Source organism: Phalacrocorax aristotelis, chromosome 7, assembly GCF_949628215.1.
Source record: "Phalacrocorax aristotelis chromosome 7, bGulAri2.1, whole genome shotgun sequence".
Classification (NCBI taxonomy): Eukaryota; Metazoa; Chordata; class Aves; order Suliformes; family Phalacrocoracidae; genus Phalacrocorax; species Phalacrocorax aristotelis.
Window position 1 is genome coordinate 37,044,335 of NC_134282.1, and position 19,561 is coordinate 37,063,895.

General features: G+C 39.3%; 1 protein-coding gene across 5 annotated transcripts in view; it reads left to right on the forward strand.

Annotated features, from left to right (window-relative positions):
* The window catches only part of ANXA2 (annexin A2), a 37,579-nt gene extending 18,958 nt beyond the window's left edge, over positions 1-18,621 (forward strand). For 3 of the 5 annotated variants that reach the window (XM_075100120.1, XM_075100121.1, XM_075100119.1), the window contains 10 exons: positions 5,973-6,067; positions 9,196-9,309; positions 12,198-12,288; positions 13,440-13,519; positions 13,848-13,907; positions 14,572-14,665; positions 15,395-15,490; positions 16,438-16,496; positions 17,172-17,294; positions 18,237-18,621. In XM_075100120.1, the coding sequence (XP_074956221.1) occupies positions 5,973-6,067; positions 9,196-9,309; positions 12,198-12,288; positions 13,440-13,519; positions 13,848-13,907; positions 14,572-14,665; positions 15,395-15,490; positions 16,438-16,496; positions 17,172-17,294; positions 18,237-18,296 (872 nt within the window). In that variant the 3' untranslated portion in view covers positions 18,297-18,621. The remainder of the gene's footprint in view (positions 1-5,972; positions 6,068-9,195; positions 9,310-12,197; positions 12,289-13,439; positions 13,520-13,847; positions 13,908-14,571; positions 14,666-15,394; positions 15,491-16,437; positions 16,497-17,171; positions 17,295-18,236) is intronic. The other 2 variants (XR_012661666.1, XR_012661667.1) reach the window with 1 other exon arrangement.
* Positions 18,622-19,561: the final 940 nt, after the last annotated feature.

Below are 19,561 nucleotides of genomic sequence, written 5' to 3' on the forward strand. Positions count from 1 at the left end.
AGCTACCTTTTCCCTAGGAAGTATTACCGATTCTCTAGCAATTAGTTTGCATTTTATGCAGAGGGTAGAAATAAGCAATGTAAGTTATCGTAGAATTGTAAAGAGTAATAATGACTTCCTCATTCTGTTTTAAGATGGAGAGATATTACAGGTCAGGTTGTAAATAAATACGCAAGCTCTTTTTTGTGGTTGAGGTAGTCAGTGTCAAAAAACATGGGCATAAGAACCAAGCATTTTGGGGGCTTTACTCTATACAGGATAAAGGACCGCTGGTACCTGAAATCCAAGCCCTTTCTTTGTTTTGAAAATCTAGGTCTTTACATGCTATAATGGGTCTGTATTTCACAATTATCAAAGCAGTCTTTCAAATTGTATCCTTTATAGCAGTACTATGGGTATTTTGTCCCATGAAGTCTTATCTCTGGGAAAAAAATCATTTGGGTATACCTTCTGCATTTTTATATAAACAATACGCAAGTACGGTATTTACTGTCAGGATGGCCCATTTTTGAAAAGTTACCGTGCAATTAATCACCCAGCTGTTTCCTAATAATGCAAACTCCCTGAATCAGAGTCATGCATCTCCATTTTGGTGACTGTGTGTAAAATGGGTAAAACTTATTTTACTGGCTAAATAAAAGCCATATATTTGTTTTAGGGCAAAGATCTGGGGTAGAGTGTCTGACTCTTCTGCTCTGTATAATATCTAAATATTCCAGCATTAATTCACACTCTTCAGATAGATAGCCAACCTCTGAGGAATTATCTATTGTGGGATCTGTGGGAAATGGTGTAATGTGTTTATTGGGGCTTAGATCTATCTGCAAAAACTATACTGCACACCTATATTGCCCAGCCCTTTGCTGAGCTTTGAGCGGAGCTGAATTAAATGCAGGGGTTTATATATATATATATATATATATATATATATCCTAGAAAGGGGGATGTGCAAAAAAGGCACTAGATGATTTTATAATCAGTTTGCAGTAGTTCAGCCTAGGGTTTGCATAATGGAAATAACTTGTTAGAGTTCTGGCTTGGTCCTTTTGTAATGAAACTGGCACAGCAATGACATTTGGATGCTATTTAGTTTTTCTAGCGAATTCATCTAGTGCCTTAGCATGTCCTTTGTAAATGTTGGCTTTTTGCTGTGTAAGACAAGAGGCTGTTTTAATTTCTGTATAAAGCTCCTTTGTGCCATGTGTAGAGATTAGCTTGACTATATGAGCCTAAATAGAAGAAACTAACTAACTAGAAGAGTACTAACAGCATGTTAGGTTTCCTTTTAATTCTTTGTAGGAAAGAAGACTGCTGAAGTGTCTCTTTTTTTCTGTTTCAGAGTTATTCCCTAGCATTGTGACTTTGTGGGCCTCAAATACTTTGTTAAATAATTTTATTCTCAGACTAGGTTGTGAGTGGTTAATTACTTGTAACCTAAACCACAACCTTTCATTGAGGTCTCATGGTATGCTTTTCTACTCCATGACTGGCAGAATTCAAACACAGGCTTGTGGTAAGAAAGCACTTAGAACATACATCTATAATAAATTCATTATATCCAGAAATTGGTAAAACAATGATGAGGTGTAAACCATAACAGGTTTTCTGTAAGATTGCATTCACTGTTTCTCTAGTATATCCAACACGCCCATTACTTTCAACAGAGTTTTTAATGTTATGAAGTAAAAGTTTAGAGGAAGTCTGTTGACATGCTGGTGTGGGAGGGTAGTGCCTGAAATACACCAAACTGCATCAGTCACATATTTAGAATGTTAACAGTATCAGTAAAGAAATATCTCATTGCCAATATCCCAAACCTAAACATGGTTTGGGTTTGGTGAAATCCTGCTAAGCAAGATAGCAGAGCTGAAATTATGGTCTTGTCTTACCTACATTTTTCCCTTTGACTATAGTGGGATCAGGGTTTTATCTAAGGAAAATAAGACAATGCAGATCATGAGCTCAGTCACATAGTCCTAGGACTGTGTTGGTACCAGATAGGGTGGTGTTGAGCTCTCACAAGGGCTAATCACATGCATCTCCCACTAATAATTTGAGGCCAGCTGCAATCCCATTTCATTCATTCATGTAGACTGACGATCTCTCTAGTACCTAGATGCTGTTAGGACAGAAACAGCTTCTGGTATTCTATCCATGCTGCCTTTGAAAATGAAACTTAGGAGAACAGCATTCCAGTAAATGAGCTGAATGAATGTACACCAGCTCTTGCAAAATTAAAGTATGTTAGCTCTGTTCTCACCTGGTCCTAGAAAGTTAAGTGACTGTCCATATTATCCATTTTGTTCAGAACAATGCTGAACATTTTGGCCTGTGGAAATTAAAATACAGTCTCTCTTAAACAAAAAAACCCCAACTACCTGATCATTTTGGTTATGTTAATTTCCTCTTTTTTAGCTGATTGAGCCATAACACTGCCATCTTACCAGCACAACAGATTGCCTGTTTTAGAAGAAAAGTTGTTATTAATCAGAGAGCTTTTTTTTTTTACAATCTACTCCTCCCCCACCCACCCCATCAAATACATTTCCATCTGTAAGGAATTTTCTTTTTTTTTTTAAAAAAGTGAGCTACAGTGTCTAGTTTCCAGTTGCCCATTGATAGAAATGTGCTGATAAAATCTGCCAAGCCAAAACAAATTTGGAAATAACTTCTGTTTCATTAGCCTGAAACTTCCAGAGATTTTTAGTGAACAGCAAAGAAAAATGTTTAAGCTGCTCCACCCCACCTCAGCAGATGTGAGTCAGCATCCTGTCCATGCAGCATGATTCCCAAGTGTGAAGTACAAGCACTGATTTTTCCATTAAATGCCAGAGCAATGAGTTAACTTTGTATTTCCATCCGCAAAGCTTACGAATAAGAAACTTGGATGCAGTCGTTTGTGGGCTTCGAATCTGTGAGAATTGTGATAAAACTTGAACATGTCATTTGCCATTTTTGAATGGCAAGAATAGTTTAAATTTAGAATTTATTAGAAAGCTTAAGATATTGGCCTAGGCTGTGGCCCTGCAACAGCTGAAAAAACCAGTGTCTGCGTGTCTGTCTCTGTGTGGCCATTTCTGGACTGGGAGAATTTGTTTTCTTTTATAAAATGGGAACACTTTAAAATGTGAAGGAGCAGATTATAGCTGAAACATGCAGTCAGCATGTTTCCAGATCAAACTTTCTAACTAAGACATATGATGCTTTCCAGGGCCTTTTGGCTTTGCAGGCCAAGCTTGTGTGAGTAGGAATGCTGATGTAAGTCTGCCTCAGCATGAGCTAAGGACGCGAGGCTATCATGTACAGTATTTCATCATGAAAAATGTGAAGAGGGAGAAAGGAATTTTGGATTAGACTCATCATTTTAGATTCTGTAGCTAGGGGCTAAAAGGTCTTTTGCAACGTTCACACTTTATATGATTAATTTTATAAAATCTGTTGCAGTCTTTTGTTTCAAGTTGTGGTGAGGTTGCTTTGGGTAATAAGGAAAATAAATGTAGATGAATTCTGGCAGGGGTCTGAGCCTGCTAGTAGCTGCCCATGCAGTCCTTACTTCCTGTTTTTTATCAAAAAAACATAATTTACACTGATGTGTGTGTAAATGTGAAAGAAGCCATTCATAACACTTGCCGTAAATGGAGAGACCCAAGTCGAAACTCTGGGCTTGTTCTGACCTCTAGAGTAGAGCTACCTATTTGCTTCAAAACCTGGCATGCAACTCACCAGAAAAAATAACTAGTTACACATTATCTTTCTTCTGCAGAAGACTATGCACTGTATTAGACATGCAATATTTAGAAATAGTTTTGCCTCTTCTAAGCTTCATCCAGTCACTCCAGAAATAGTCCAAAACAAATGGTTACACAGCTATAGTGATAGGTTAGCTTGATATTTGAGTGTAACAATGATCTGTTCTGGCTGTCTCCTCTGTCCATCCGTTTATAAGCTATGCTCACTCTTCTGTTTGGAAGACTTCATTATCTGGACATTACTTCCAGCTGTGCTGTTATTTTCCACATGTGTTTGAATGGGATGTCCAGAGCTTTGGTTAATCAATAATGTTCATGAAATACAAATGGACATTTTACCTAGGGGCTGAATTCAGCAATACAGGCACAAATGTGCATTGGAGAACTGGGGAAAGGGACTCAAATTGTTTCACTTGTATCTTTTTACAAAGCATTCTAAGAAAAGTGTAGTTGTGTTTGCTATTTATATAGAGTAAGAAAATAAAATTCAAAATAAGAGTTTAGTTGAGCAAGCTAGTGTGTCCTCACCCCCAGGCCTTTGGAAATTTCAACCACCTACCATTTGATTAAGTACACCTGGGCTGACCTTTTCAGTTCTGTTCAGATACATTCAGTGTCATTGTGCCACACTGGTTTTCTTATTTGTTACCCTAACTCTTTTTTCCCCCTGGCTGCACCGTATCTGTTGCTAACAATCCTTTTGTTTTACCTTGTGGCAGGGGGGCTTCATTTCTAAACATTTTCCATTGAGTAAGGGAGACTGGCTTCATGCAAAGGCAGTTTCTCTAAGCACTCATAGTAAGAGAAAATGTTTAATAAAACGGTAATATTTAGTTAAGGGAATATAACTACAACTTGTCTGGATTTTTTTCTGCTGATATGAATAAACAAAGGGTAGCTGTCCTTGCAGAGACCGCTTTGAGAGACATGGGTGTTTGCAGGGTGTGGTAATTGTATGTCTGTTGGGTTTAAGCCCTATCTCAGGATACGGAGATAAGTCAGATGCTCCAGGTTCATCTCAAGAAGCTCAAGAGCCTCAAGTCTAACCAGGCTCTGGGATACCTTTTGAGTCGCCAAGACCAAGCTGCAGATGAGAATTGTGATGAGAGGAAGAACTGTGCCAGTCCAAAGAATGCAAGTTTAGGAGAATCCAGTTGGAGAGCAGCAAGTGAAGCGGGGAAAATGAGAGGGAGGCTGAAGGGCAAGTTAGTAGCAGTAGGCAGGAGCAAGTGGAAAAGTCACAAGATGCTGCCTGCATTAGAAAGAACACAGAGTAGTAAGTAGCTGTATCTAGGAAATAATGTGGAAATCCTGCTTTCTGTACAACATAAACTTTTTCTCTATATGCTTTGACGCGTACAGGATCCAAAGCTTTGGTGTGCGTTAGATTCTATTGACAACCAGAGTATCTAATCCTAGATGCATGCTTTGGCTTTTACCTTATAATTAATCTTAATGATGTCTTTGCATTCAGCCTGCAGTTGCATTTAAGCGCATGATTTGGAAAACTTAAGTTAAAACTAAACTTTATTGATACATAGTTCACTTAATTAAAAGATAGGTTGGGAGTTTGAGCATCCAAGTCCTCTAGGCATGCTAGTTAAAACTCAGCATGGATCTTTAAGTGGTAATTTAAAAAAAAAAAAAAGTGGCACATACATAGTTCTTCCAGGGTCAAAAAACCCTTCAGTCTTCTGGGCCTCTGAGATCCTGAGAGAATGAAATATACTGTTTTATTTTCCCATTTTTATGTTTGGAGTGATAGTTAAGTGATGATGGGTGAAATAGTAAATGCAACTGCTTTATTAAGAAGCCTTAATTGAAAACTACCAAAATGACAGGGCGAGCGTTAGTAAGTACAAGCTCATGTCAGTTTTAAAGCGTGTTGTTCTTGAGCAACTTTTTGCAGAATACTGAGTGGCGGAAAACAAGTACACAGACACACAAGTGAAGCAGAAAACAGAAGTCACAAAGCTGGTCACAAACTAGACTGTGCTGACGTCTATACATGCCTGTGTACACAAAGATCTGTATCACATCAAAAATTTGGGCTGTAACTGGTTGCACTTTCTCCAAGGCCAGGACATGACATATACTAACTAATGAGAGCTGCTGAGCTCTGCTCCAGGCAGCACATATGCTATCTTTTGAGTGTCAGAGAACATTAATACAAAGAGAACAGTAACAAGACGACTTCTTTAACTCTTTGTCTTATGTCTGTAGGTGTGGATGAGGTCACCATCATCAACATCCTGACAAACCGCAGCAATGAACAGAGGCAGGATATTTCTTTTGCCTATCAGAGGAGAACCAAAAAGGTAGGAAAATATGAAGAAACACCAAGTATTAAATATTTTTCTTATGGACACTTAAATTTTTCAGGGCATACATGTTTCACAGTTAACAGGGTATGAACTGGAGATAAGTATTTTTGGTTTATCTTTTCACTGAAATTAAAGGTGCATCTACTTTGTCCATGCTGTCACAGTCTAGGACTGGTGGGACTGAGAAATTTGTTGAGTGTGGACAACTGGGACTGAAATTTATTGGATGTGGTGGTCTCCTAGCATCTCCAGAAATCACAATGGGTGACATATCAGCCAGCCACAGGATTCCCTGGTGAAATGTGCTAAACAATATTGAACAGCCATTGATGTGAAATGCCTCAGTTTGAAGGAAAAGATGAAAGGGGGAGCTTTTAGGGGACTGATCTATTTGTGTGTGTGTTATATTTGGTTTTTTGTTTAAGACAACTCAGCATAAGGAAGGTATTATGTTTCTGTTCACAGAGCTAGCTTAAATGAGAAGAGACTGCAATCCGTTTGCTACAAATGCTGCAGACATGAAACAAAGTGATGTAATGACTTGAACTATCACTAGATATTATCCTGTCAGAAATACCTTAGGTACTGATCTATTGGTGGAGAGAAATTGTAAAATACATGCAGAATTCTCCATAATCAGTCTTGCTATCTGGAAGGCTTTTGCCTGTTTTCTTGACTTACGAATTTTGAGAATCTTCATAATTGAAGTTTTATGCCCATGATAAAGAGGAAACTTTTATAGAGTTAGTGCTATGATGAATGTATCTCTTTCAGGTTTGCCAGACCCCAAATGGTAGTCCTCCAGTAGCAGCCCGGAATGCTCATCTGAAACCAAATGTAAATCTAGAGTTAAATTTTGGAAATTTACCAGGTTCTATGCGTGGCTGATAGAGGCAGGTGCAGAAGCATGCATGAGTTGGACACATGCATGTGAGCACACACCTGTACCCTGGCAGTCATGCCCTGTGGGAACTGAGACAGCTGTGCATGTAGGTGGTCTCTGGTAGGGAAATGTGTCACTTAAAGCTTTGTTAAATGTTTTGCATGACCAAAAAATGCACAGTCAAGAAAATCTGCAACTTTTTCCATCTATTTCTCTCACCTTTTTTCCTTACTGTGACCCAAGATCAAACTGAATTTATCAAGTTTAACAAGTGCCAAAGAATAAAACAGTCTCTAGAAACAATGCAAATTCGCAGTAGAAACCACTCAGGGAAATAAAAAAATGAATGGAAAGAGAGGATGAAGTGGGATATGAAAAGGCTTATCTCCTAGGGACAGTATCTCATTACTTTCTTTGGCAATGTGTCGCGTTGTACAAGGCTGCTTGTTTTGTGTGTTGCAGGATTTTTCAATAGATCATTATAAATTTAAAAGGTCACAGATCTACCTCTCTTCATTCCTTTGAGTTAAGCTGTGTCTAACGGAAACTGTCGGTAAGCTTGAGTAACAGTGTTTGATCTATGTAATCTTTCCCCATCACCAGCGTTAGTGGAGCTACCAGTGAATACTGGGGGCTCTGTGTGTGTGTGTCTTCGTATGTGTCTGGTCAGTCCTGACTGCTGCCAATAATCTCTAACTTTGAAATGAACTGCTAATATCCAGATGCTCATTTGGAATGCTTAGTAAAACCTTGTCTCTTTGATATTCATAAATTAGTGATGTCTGTCAGTTACCTGCTTTCCATTTCTCTCTTGGAGCGCTCCTAGCCATAGCACAGAGCAACGGAGTGGAGGTCCTGCTTTCCTGGCAGGGGGGGAAGACCTTATTTCTCCAGAAGCCTGTTAATATGAGGGCAGGTGTTTGGTTCAGTTTGAGGTGATTTGTTGCAGTTCTTGTGGTAACTCCTACCGTAGTGATTTGTATTTCCTTCAGCCCTCACACTGAATTGCGAAGATTGCAAAAACTTCACTCAGCTAATTAGAATTCGTGACACTGTCCTAAAATTTATTAGGGATACATGTGGTATCTTTGCTGTTTCAGCTGGTGTCTGAAGAACCTTTTCTGACAAAAATAAATGATGGAACATTGTATCCAAAATGGAGTTATTGTACTAAACTGTTTCTTAGACTAAAGCAGCTAGATGCCCCAAACCCCCATTCACTATCTTGGTCAATCCATGCAGTAAGTGCATACAGTATTAGCATATATTAGTGCCCTGGAAATGAACTAAGTGCCTTGGCTCTTTATGTCTCTAGTACAAACTTCTTTGCAATGTTGCTGAGGTCGCTTTCTCTAACCCCTTTCTTCTGTCCCTGAAGCTCACGAATTGTTAGTGTAGAAACCAGCAATTGAAATGCAGCAATTCTCTTCTGAATGCTACAGACTTAGGGAATACATGGATCTGTGTGAACGCCAGACTTGATCCCAGGGACTTCAGTTTTGTAACTACACTACAATGAAGCTGATAATTAACATTATTCAAGTTGTTTCTCAAACCCATGAAAGAGGACATGCCTCTGACTTTATTTGCTACAGATCTGCATGCATCCTGTGAAGTGAACATATATGACTGTTTCTTTCTCTAGGGTTGACTAATAATTAACAGTAAAGACCTTGGCTACACACTTCTGGTAGTTTTCTTGAAGACAGGGATAATTTTTCTGTGCTCAGTGACAATTTTTTTCCTCTTCAGCTAGCTGTTTGGGAACTGGGTCTGTACAGTGGAGTAACTGCAGTCAATTTCCCCATGTCTCAGCTAGTAAAGGGCTGGGATAATAGGGAAAACGTAAATAATGCCATGCTTCTGGGAAAACTATGGGAGTATGGAGAAGCACCAACTGCAGGGAGTCAAACTCAGATCTGTCTGTACTTACTAGCTCCAGCAAAGTGTCAGTTCTTCAAGACTGGAGCGGAGCTGTTCAGATGTGTCTGCACCATTCTTCCCAGCGCTTTATTAGCCACGAGTGGATTTCTACTTATTTTCAAAGGATGAGAAAAAATTCCTTTGCCCTAATTTCTTTCTTAGGCTTTCACAAAAGAAAAGCTTTTTATGTTCTGTTTCCTTGTCAGTTGTGTAAGAAACGCTGTTGCAGGCTTGGAGACTTAAGGCACTACAGGCTAAATTCTGTGGAGATCAGAAGTGAGCTTTAATTTTTTTCTTCTATCTTCCCTTTTTACAGGAACTTGCTGCAGCGCTCAAGTCTGCTCTGTCAGGTCATTTGGAGGCAGTGATCTTGGGCTTGCTGAAGACACCAGCACAGTATGATGCCTCTGAATTGAAAGCTGCCATGAAGGTAAATGAGCTCTGAAATTTAAGTATGTTAGTTTGATGTCGCTGCCTCAAGAATGAGTGTGGACTTCCTATCCAAGGTCACAGTTTTCAAACATGTCCACTGATTGTTATTTTTTTTAGTACTACAGTTTAAATATCCAGCTGCAAGGCATCCAAAATGAGAGAAATTCTGGAACAATGTGATTTTAAACTGTAAATTAAATCCTCTCTTTAAGGAAAAAAATAACTTCAATCAGGTCAGGAATTACTGATAGGCTCCTCTGGCTGGTTGCTGCTTTGCTGACTGCTCTTAAAAACAATATACAGGTTCATAGTAGAGAAAAAAACACTAAGGGAGCAGCTGTTAGCTGGAGCCATTAAATCCTCTGCTAGCATTTATAGGCTTAAGCAGTAGTTCCCAGTTACTGGGTCATATCACTCATCTTGAATGAACATCCTGTAGCTGACCTGCCTCTGTGTAGAACACGAAAAGAAGGAAGATGGGGCATCAAAAGCAGCCTTTGGAGAAACAGCACAGCAGTGAGTCACTGTGTTCAGTCCCCTACAATCACAGGCAAGTGTGGAGTAGATGATAGTTCAGAAATACCTGCTCTGCAGGCCGCTGAAACAAGACTTTGAGAGGTGCTCATGCCAGTGCACTCACCTTTCTAATCAAATTAACGCTTGGGAATTTGTATTTAAAATAATCACTTAAATTCTGAATGTTCTTGATCAGGTTAATTTAAAAAAAAAAATAAAAAACAAGTATTAAAATATGTTTGTTTGAAATTCAGAACAAGACAAACAATTGATTTCTCCAGACTATTAAAAATGAGTTAAAAACCAAACAAGCAAACAGAACCACCCCCTTACCCCACCCCCCAAAAAACCCCTTCAAATCCCCAAACCCAAAGAACCAATCCAGTATGGACATGCCAACACTTTAATTATGGGCCAAATCCCTTCTTTGAGTAATCAGATGCTGCCCTCTTCTGGTTTAAGTAGAGGCTATCAGTAGCTTACTGTGAATCAGATTCGTTTGGGGTTTTTTTGTCTTACATCTGATATATTTAGGATCACCATATACTTACATAGCATTTATGCTGTATTTACAGTCCAAAGACCAAGCCATTACCTCAGAGTAGTCACAAATGTAGAATATTAAATTTCTTCCATAGGTCAGCTATTCCCAACTCACTGAGCATCTAGTCTAATGTTCTGAATGTGACTAAGCTTAAGTTTGACTTGATACATAGAGCGTAATAAGCTATGACATAGGAATCAAAGTTGGGAAAAGCAAAGTTACACATTCTGGTACACATTCTTACAAAATACTTACAAAATTGAAGATTTTGTAAATATTTAAGCCTTCATTTCTTCCCAAGATACCTATTAGAACCGCTCTGTGGAAAGCTTTCCTAATTCTCTTAGTTGTGAGCCATTTTTATAAAACTGCTTGGTTTTAGTCCTTTCATTTTATTTTCCTTCAATAGAGACACTTTTTCCAAGAGGGTAGTTTTCCACATAACTACCTCCATTTTCCACGTGTGAAAGAGTACAGCGTGAGTTTTCCCAAGATGTTACCCAGCAGACTCCTCTTGAAAGTCCTGTGGAAACCATGCCTATTTTTGCCACATACAAAAATGACATCTGTTACAGATGGGCTTAACAAACAGCATCCCTAACAGGAGGCTTAAGAGTGTTATTCTTGTCTGCTGGTGATGCTGGAAGATGATGATAATGCAATTAGCATAAACATGGTTCATTGGTAGGTAAGAAACAAAATTGAATTTAAAAAAATCACCAGTGGAGTCTATTTTTTAAGAAGTTTCTTTTCAAAATATAGAGGCATCTGGCTGACAGATGGCTTTACCAACTAGTAGCCTAGACATCCTTAGTGGTCACTGGAGAGAGAAGCATCTTCAGCTCATCCAAACTAGTGTTTTGTTCTGAGCCTGTGAGTCTCCTGTCTTTCTCCAGGAGCAAGAATATTGCAGTGTTGAAGCAATTTTTTTTTTGTTTTTTAAATTTGGCTGCTTATCTATATTAAATAATTGAACAAATTGAACAAGCTTTAGAGCACACTGATCCAGCCACATTATTTTTTAGTATCTGAGTTACCGTAAGGTTTAATTGATAGCTGATATATTTTGATGTGGTTTGTAATGCAGCTTAGTTCAAAGTACTGATTCTTCATTGACCTTGATTACAAAAATGGCTTTGAAATATATAAGAACTCTCAATTCATTCAGCTTGTTCAAAAAAATGTAAAATCTGAGTATTTAGTTTATCATACTAAATATATTTTTATTTCTTAATATCAACGTACCTAATAGTAACATTTTCATCTGTATTTGTGCATTGTGAAGTACATGGAAAATACAGACAATTCAGGAGGGGTTATTAGCTAGAAATTCAAAACATGCTTAAATCTTTGCTGACTTGGACACAAGGCCAAGGCTAATGATGGTGTCAACCTTGGCTTTGCATTTATAGTGGAGGAGTTGTATGGAGGAAGGTGGGGAAGAAAAGGTTGATTGCTGCCCATTTCCATGCTAAGAATGGGATTTTCTTCCTGTGCTCCTAGTGGACAGAAAACACTCACATGTGGGCCAGGATAAGTTGCTTTCGTGCAGTTATGCTGATGGGTAGGCCACTGAGTGTTACAGACACTCAAAACAAATGCACATTGCCCAGAGATAACATCTACAGGATCTTAAAGTTTATTGGAGTAATATTAGGCAACTGAAAATGTTCCATCTGTGCTTTGTCAGGCACAGTTAGCAAAAAATATCCCTGAATGGTTGTGAAACTGGAGTGGGAGAAAGGAGATGTCTGTAAAATATTTTTAAACCATTCAGGCATGCCTGTTCACTTCTAGCACCTAACTGAATCACGTATGTGTTGCAGGGTCTGGGAACTGATGAAGACACACTCATTGAGATCATCTGCTCACGAACAAATCAGGAGCTTTGTGAAATTAACAGGGTCTACAGGGAAAGTAAGTTTACTTTGAAAGTTTCAATGTACTATGTTTGTACACTAAGTTACTTGGATAAGTTCCGCTCAGTGTGACTCTGGTGATTAGTCACTTACACAACATCTGCTTTGGTTCTCTGGCAGCTGGACATAGGTTACTATTTTGTGCTGGTGTCCTGGATACTTGTGTGTGTATGTAGTCTCATCTTGTTGCTTGGTTGCAAATTGGAGAACATCTACTACTCATATAATTTGTGTCTTATGTAACAAGTAGGTGAATCTGAAATCTACTGAAGCATGCTTGTAAGCTTATTTGGTAGACCTGCAAGAAAAGACATGTTATCTGATTGAAGCTATAATTCTTACTTGATTGTAAGTCGATATTGCCCATTCTGGTTGGGTTTATCACAGTTCAGTGGTGCAGCTGTCCAGTGCCTATTTGTTTCTCTGACCTTCAGAGTTGAGCTTTACCACAAGTAGACTGAAATGTAGAAAATTGCTGTGTGCTTAATAGTTATCAAGCAGTTCTAGTAAGGTGCTGGCTAAGTCAGAAAGGACAAAGCAAAACCAATGTAGTCTTAATGGCCGGTATTGAAAAAAACCCAATGTATCAGCAAAGACACTGTTGCTGCTGTAGATTAGGTTGGTGCTGAAAAGAAGAGAGAATGTGATTTTGTAGCAATATGGAGTATGACCATTTGGAAAGCAATGAAAATGTTTAGCCACCAGACAAAAATCACGTACAGCATTCCTTTGGTTCATCATAACAGCTTTTGTCTTTTGCATTAAACTTGTAATTGCAGTTGCCCAGACATATATCCATGAGTGGAGAAGGCCTAAATGCTATGTTTATCGAACAACCAAACACTCATTGGCAGCTAAGAAAGATCTAACAGGTTATTGAGCATAAAACAATATTCCCTTCCTTTTAATAGTCTGACTTTCCTGTTGTCTTTCCGTGACAGACTTTGATTGCATGGGAACTCTCATGACTAGCTGGTAGCAATGTTGGTTTTGTTGTGTGCAAGCAGGCATTTGTTTTCATAGTCTTTCACATGTGACATAGATTGTAGCTGTTTGTTTAAGTGCATAAAACACAGTAATTAGCAGCTGTTCTTGTAAAGGAGCATTTGTAGGACACCATTTACTTGAAGAGAATTTTTTGTTTTCTAGTGTACAAGACAGAACTGGAAAAGGACATTATATCAGACACATCTGGTGACTTCCGCAAGCTAATGGTTGCCCTGGCCAAGGTAGGTCTGTGTTTTTCTGCTTTTCCTAATATGCCTGCCCTTTGGTAACTGACTGATGGCTGCCAGTGAAACAACTGGATTTCTGATTCACTCATAAATTTCCTTGTATTTTCACTGTCTTTTGGGGGAAAAAAATATTCAAATGTTGAAGGGCAGAATATTTTGACAGAAATGCAGCGTTGATAGCAGCAGCTTCATAATAGGGATGGAGCATACTGTTACTCATTTAGCAAAATCAGATTTTAAAAAATCAAAGAAAAAAGAATATGCATATAGCAAACTACTTACTGTCTGTTAAACTTCTAAATACTGCTATCCTTGTTTGAAGGGCAAAAGGTGTGAGAATACCTCTGTGATTGACTATGAGCTGATTGATCAAGATGCTAGGGTAAGTGCTGGTAATGACCATTAAATGTTGTAAGTTGATCAAGCTTTTGGTGATATTGAAAGTACAAATACTACGGGAATGAGAGCATTTATGAAAGTAGGTGTGTATGTCTCAGATTGTCTTGCACAGTCACGTTTGCATGCTGTTGAGGTATCTGCCACTTGCAATCCTGATACCTTCCGTTATCAGTTTTCAAAGGCTACTTACCTTCTAGTACCTATACAGAAGCTCTCTGGTATTTCCATTGGGCATATTGAGAAAGAGAGCCTTTAACAAAAGGAAACATTCATTGCGAAGACTGGTTGCAACCAAGTAATTTTGTAAGATTGAGAGAAGTATAATTGAATTTAGCAGCTGCTAATGCTTGTTTACATCTGTATCTGTCTTATTACATCTGTATCTGTCAAGAGCAGCTGTGCTGAGGTAAACAGCTAAATACAGAGTAAAACCTGTAGGTAGAGGTAAATACAAAGTAATTAGTCTTAGTCTCAGATTAGATCCATACATCTTGTCCTAGTGGTCTGCCCAATCGTGCCCTTTTGTGTTTCTCCCACTGACACAGTTCCAGTAGTGATTGTTTTCCATTAAGGAAATTGTATATCTTTGTGATGGCTTCTTGCATAACTCCTGATTTTCATGATTTTGCTTTTCATTCTAACCCTAGGAGCTCTATGATGCTGGTGTGAAGAGAAAGGGAACTGATGTCCCCAAGTGGATCAATATTATGACCGAAAGAAGTGTCCCCCACCTGCAGAAAGGTACTGTTCAAGAGGCAGATTTTTTTCCTATAAGAGAAAATTAGACTGAAGTGGTAGCTATTTTGTCTCAGATATGATTGATAGAAGTGTGAAAAGCACTCATAAAACATAGGAGATCTAATAAGTCTTAATTCATGTCCAAGCTATTATTTTTTTTCAGAAAACTTAGTTATTTCTGTGGATGTGTTAATCTCAGTTTGAATGTGTGTAGAGCTCTTTTTTTACACAGGTGTAACAATGTGCAATTATATGTCATGTAGACTGAGAACAAAAATGTTACAAATCTAGTAAACATGGCTGCACAAGACCTTGAGAAGTCCTTTAGCTTTTCCCTCTCTCCTAGGGTAGCTTAGATATGTGTTTAACTCTGACAGTGAAGACTCTCAAAACCAGCTCTGGTATTGCTGTAAGAAGCACACGGGAAAGCCATTTGAAGACTTCCCTTTTCAGGCCTGAAATCATTGTGGTTTCAAAAAATACTAGTACAGGATTAAGATGGTATTTTACCAGATTTTGTTCAAGGAAAGCAAAAAGGCCATTGCATGGTAACTTTACTATCAGCTGACAAACTCAGGCTGTACTTAAAATAAAGTTCTCAGAATGGCTTGGACAGATATTTTTTAATCATATGTTTCTGCATTGCTGTCCCTATGCTTTTTCTATTTAGATGGTTACTTTTACCAGTTCTTGGTCTGGTTTTGATTTCACCTGTTTCCTTTCTTGTGATAGTGTTTGAAAGGTACAAGAGCTACAGCCCATATGATATGTTGGAGAGCATAAAGAAGGAGGTTAAGGGAGATTTGGAGAATGCCTTCCTAAATCTTGGTGAGTTACCCTGAAGTAAATACTATCTCTAGATATCTTTTTAGTGCTCTTGCAGTGTATCATGATAAGGATAGGGCCCAGCTTCCTCTGTGTTGCTGGATGAGAAATAAAATGGGCGTGCTAGCATTATTGGATCCACTAGTGTATTTTAGGATGTTACACTTATTGAGAAGTAGCTATTTTTGCCCTCTGCAAAATATAAACCTTGCTTTCCAGATGAAAATAAAAATTCATGTGTTCTGTGATCTATTGTTAGTTCCACTTTTGATATAGAGACTAAATGGTCGTTTCCCCAAACAAAAAGGTTGGAACTATAGCTGAACACATTAAGTATTCTATATAGACATAGGCTGGAGAGAGCTCTGTGTGTGTGAGAGGAGAAGATGGGCACTGGAGGAAGCTAGAGGCTAATAAAAGAGCTGATCTGACACTGCATTCTCTGAAACGGGGAGGCAGGGTGCAAGGCTGGTACTGCAGCTGAGATGAAGATGACAAGGATGGTGCCAAGTTTAAGAGGAAAATCCATTTCAGACTAAGGGTGAACTGAAAGCTCTGTAATGCAAATGGAGAAAAAAATAGAACTCAGCCTTGAAAGGGAGGCTTCTCGTGGATTAGCATACAATGAATGTTTTCAGAAAAGAGGTTGCTTATAGAAGTGGAAGAATGAATTGTGTGTGTGGAGGAGGGCTAGCATTCTGCAGTTATACTAGCAATGGAGGGAAATACTTTCTCAGGCTGTAAGCATTTGTGGTTCAATCACAAGCTTAGCCAAACAACTTCTAAGTAACAACTCAGGTAAAAATAATTTTTCTATGTCCCCTTTTGGATAAACTTTTGCTGAAAACCTTATTTTGACTACTTTCCATGTCTTTAAAAATGGTTCCAATATTCTGTGTTCTGCTATTCCATGTATGAGCAGGATGTTTAACTATTATCTCTCTCTTCAGTCCAGTGCATTCAGAACAAGCAGCTGTATTTTGCGGACAGACTGTATGATTCCATGAAGGTAGGGAAGACTGTTCTTTCTTTCTACTAATTTTTTTTCTTGCCATTGTTTCATCAAATTTTGATTCTTTAGGCACTTTTTTCCATATGATATATGACTGGCATGTGAATAAATTAACAATGACTTTGGGTTGTTCAAAAGCATTCTTTAACAGTTATGAGCCTAGACCATCTATTTAGATGCATCTAGTATGGGGAAATACAGGGAAGGGTCTCATAATAGTGATCTGTATTAGATCTTCATTATAATTAGCAAAGTTGGACACATCTTTTGCAGGTAACCAAGAACTGGTATCAGAAAAAGCTGTTTATTGAAGTCCCCAAATAAGACACTAAATTTGCCTCAAAACATTTTTTCTCAAGAAAAGGGATGAAAGAGAAATATATGGTGACAGGCATTAGGCAATACCAGGAAGACCTCCTGGTCAGCCAAAACTGCTGCTTACAGGCTAAGTAGCTAGATTTGTGACTGGAAGTTGGTCAGACACTGCTGATGAGAAAGGTATGTTCACGCTGAAATTCCTGGATCATAATGATGACCTTAGTTAGAAGATGTAATTCATTGTATCTTTTATTGCTACATCTCAGTTGCCTGTAGTTTGCTGTCATACCATTAGGTACAGTGGCCTTTTACACATTTCAGCTATTACAGTTCTAAATATTTATCTGCTTGTAGGGCAAAGGAACCCGTGACAAGGTTCTGATCAGGATTATGATCTCCCGCTGCGAGGTTGACATGCTAAAAATTAAGAGTGAATTCAAGAGGAAATATGGAAAATCTCTCTATTATTTCATCCAGGTAACTTTTTCAGTTTTCTTTTTATACCAGTTGTATGGACCTTTGCAGCAGTCTTCACTGAATCAATTGTACCTTTAGGATTCATGGGAGGTGTGTTACAGGCTGCAGTGAGAGTAATATGTTATTATCCATGCACTGTTGAAAACCCCACCCTTAACTTTACCGTCTGCAGTTGGTACAACTCCTGGTAGCCACTTTCTTGTATACATAGGCTTTGCGCAATAAGCAGATGTGTCATGCAAGAAAATGTTGTTCACCTCTCCCTATCTTCAGATTAAAAGAAAAAAAAAACCAGAACTGCTCTGTGATTGCTGAATGAAAATAGAGCATCTAAATTGCTACTCCCTTTCACTTCATTGCCTAAGGAGTAGGCTTTTTATAGCTAGAATGATTTTTGTCCATTTCTGTGATTGGGCAGGAGCTATAGGTGCTAGGTTTTATTTAACTGGGGATATAGGTAAAGAGCTTCTGCATCTGTTTAAAAACTAGTCTTCTACCTACCCTCACAACAGCATATAATACATTCTTCCTTGTGTAGATGAAGTTGAGTCAAAATCTTAAGCCAGATCTTTTCCTGAAGATGTCAATGTTAGATTATAAGCAAACTTTCAAAGCAGTGAACTTGATGTATGATTTTTTGCAGTGATCAGTGAGAAGGAACAGAATTGAGTCCTCCAGCTTTCCTTTGTTGTGTTACTCTCTTTTTGGTTTTTTTTTTTTTTTTCCCCCTCTCCCTTCTTAGCATTGCGTTTGTATTGCAAGAATGGTAAATAATTTCAATTCACACATAAGTAAAAATCAGTCTAGATAGTCTCCAGGCTGACAAGCCTTCAACTGCAAAACAGTCTGTCCCACAGGTTTAGAATGTTAATGCATATACTTTTCATATTTTGTGACTGTTTCCTCATACGTATTTTGTACTTTTCTTCCCTTGCTTTACAGCAAGACACAAAAGGGGATTACCAGAGGGCACTGCTGAACCTCTGCGGTGGAGAGGACTGAAAGCTGTGATGGAAGAAACCCAAATCCAGAGACATGCCTTTTTTGCTCTTCATCTTACTGTAATCCTAGAAAAAAATGACTTGCTTAGCTAAGCTTGACTTGCCTTTATATCTGTAAGACCACTGATGCAGTAGGCTTTCCAGTGCTGCGTGCACATCTCTCAGCGGCAGTGGTCTGCTTGGCTCTGCTAAACATCCTAACAGTGTATCACCAGAGAAACTAACCTTCCAAAGATAAATGAGGTTACAAGTGCTTGTGAAAGACTCTGCCTCTATGTGCATTATGTTTCTAATAAAACATAAATAAAACTGAAGTTTTACTTTAAGATGGGTCTCTTCCAGACCTTTAATTTGAAAACCATGTGAACAATTGATACATATTTAGCCTTCACTGCCCATTTTCTGTGTTGTTTTTTTCCTCCCAGGGTTCACTAGTTGTGGCTAAAACCTTGTCTTCCTTGCTCAAAGCCCTTCCCCTATTTAATGATTGAGTTTCTCAGCAGAAGCAAAAACATTCTCTGGATTATTTCCCCCCCCAGCCCTGCCATAAGTGACGCTAAAACCTGACCCCCGCCTTTCTCTGCCTCTGTACACGGACCTAAGTTCAGAATCCCTCTCCAACATTTAAAACAGCCTGTCTGTAGCCCAAGTGTTTCCTTCGGAAGGCACGGGGCTGGGGCGTGCTGCGTTGGTGTGCTAGACTAGGCCGGGAAGTAAGGAGGAACGCAGTGGGTGCTGCTTATTCTAACGAGGCAGGGTTTTCCCGTCTTCCTGCTTCCCGCCGTCCCCGCTCCCCTGGGAGCAAGTTTGGGGCGGAGGCAGGGGCGCTTGTCGCTCCCTGCCGGGCTAGTAGGGCCAGGGCTCTGGGGACCAGCCGTAGCCCTCGGCGGCTGCCTGCGGCGGGGCTGCTGATGGCGGGCTGCCGATGACCAGCCGCCGCGCCTCTTGGGGGCGGTGCGGAATCGCGTCCGGCCGAGGGGACTTGGGACCGTCTGCAACGCAGCGAAGAGCCGTCAGTGGGGGTTGCAGGCGCTCGCCCTGCCCCTGCAGGTGTGCTGGGCGCTTGGGGCTCCTGTTTCCCCCGTGTGGCGACAGGTATTTCAGCCTAGTTGTAGCCGCGGTGAAGTAAGCTCACCCGATAGAATGCACTTGTCTTATTCTAACATTGTCTCCTGTTGTATGAAAGCCATATCCAAATGTTAGGAAAAAGGTGTAAAGAGCGAAGCTTTCTCTCTGGCTGCGAGGGTTGTATTTGGTCCCTCAGGC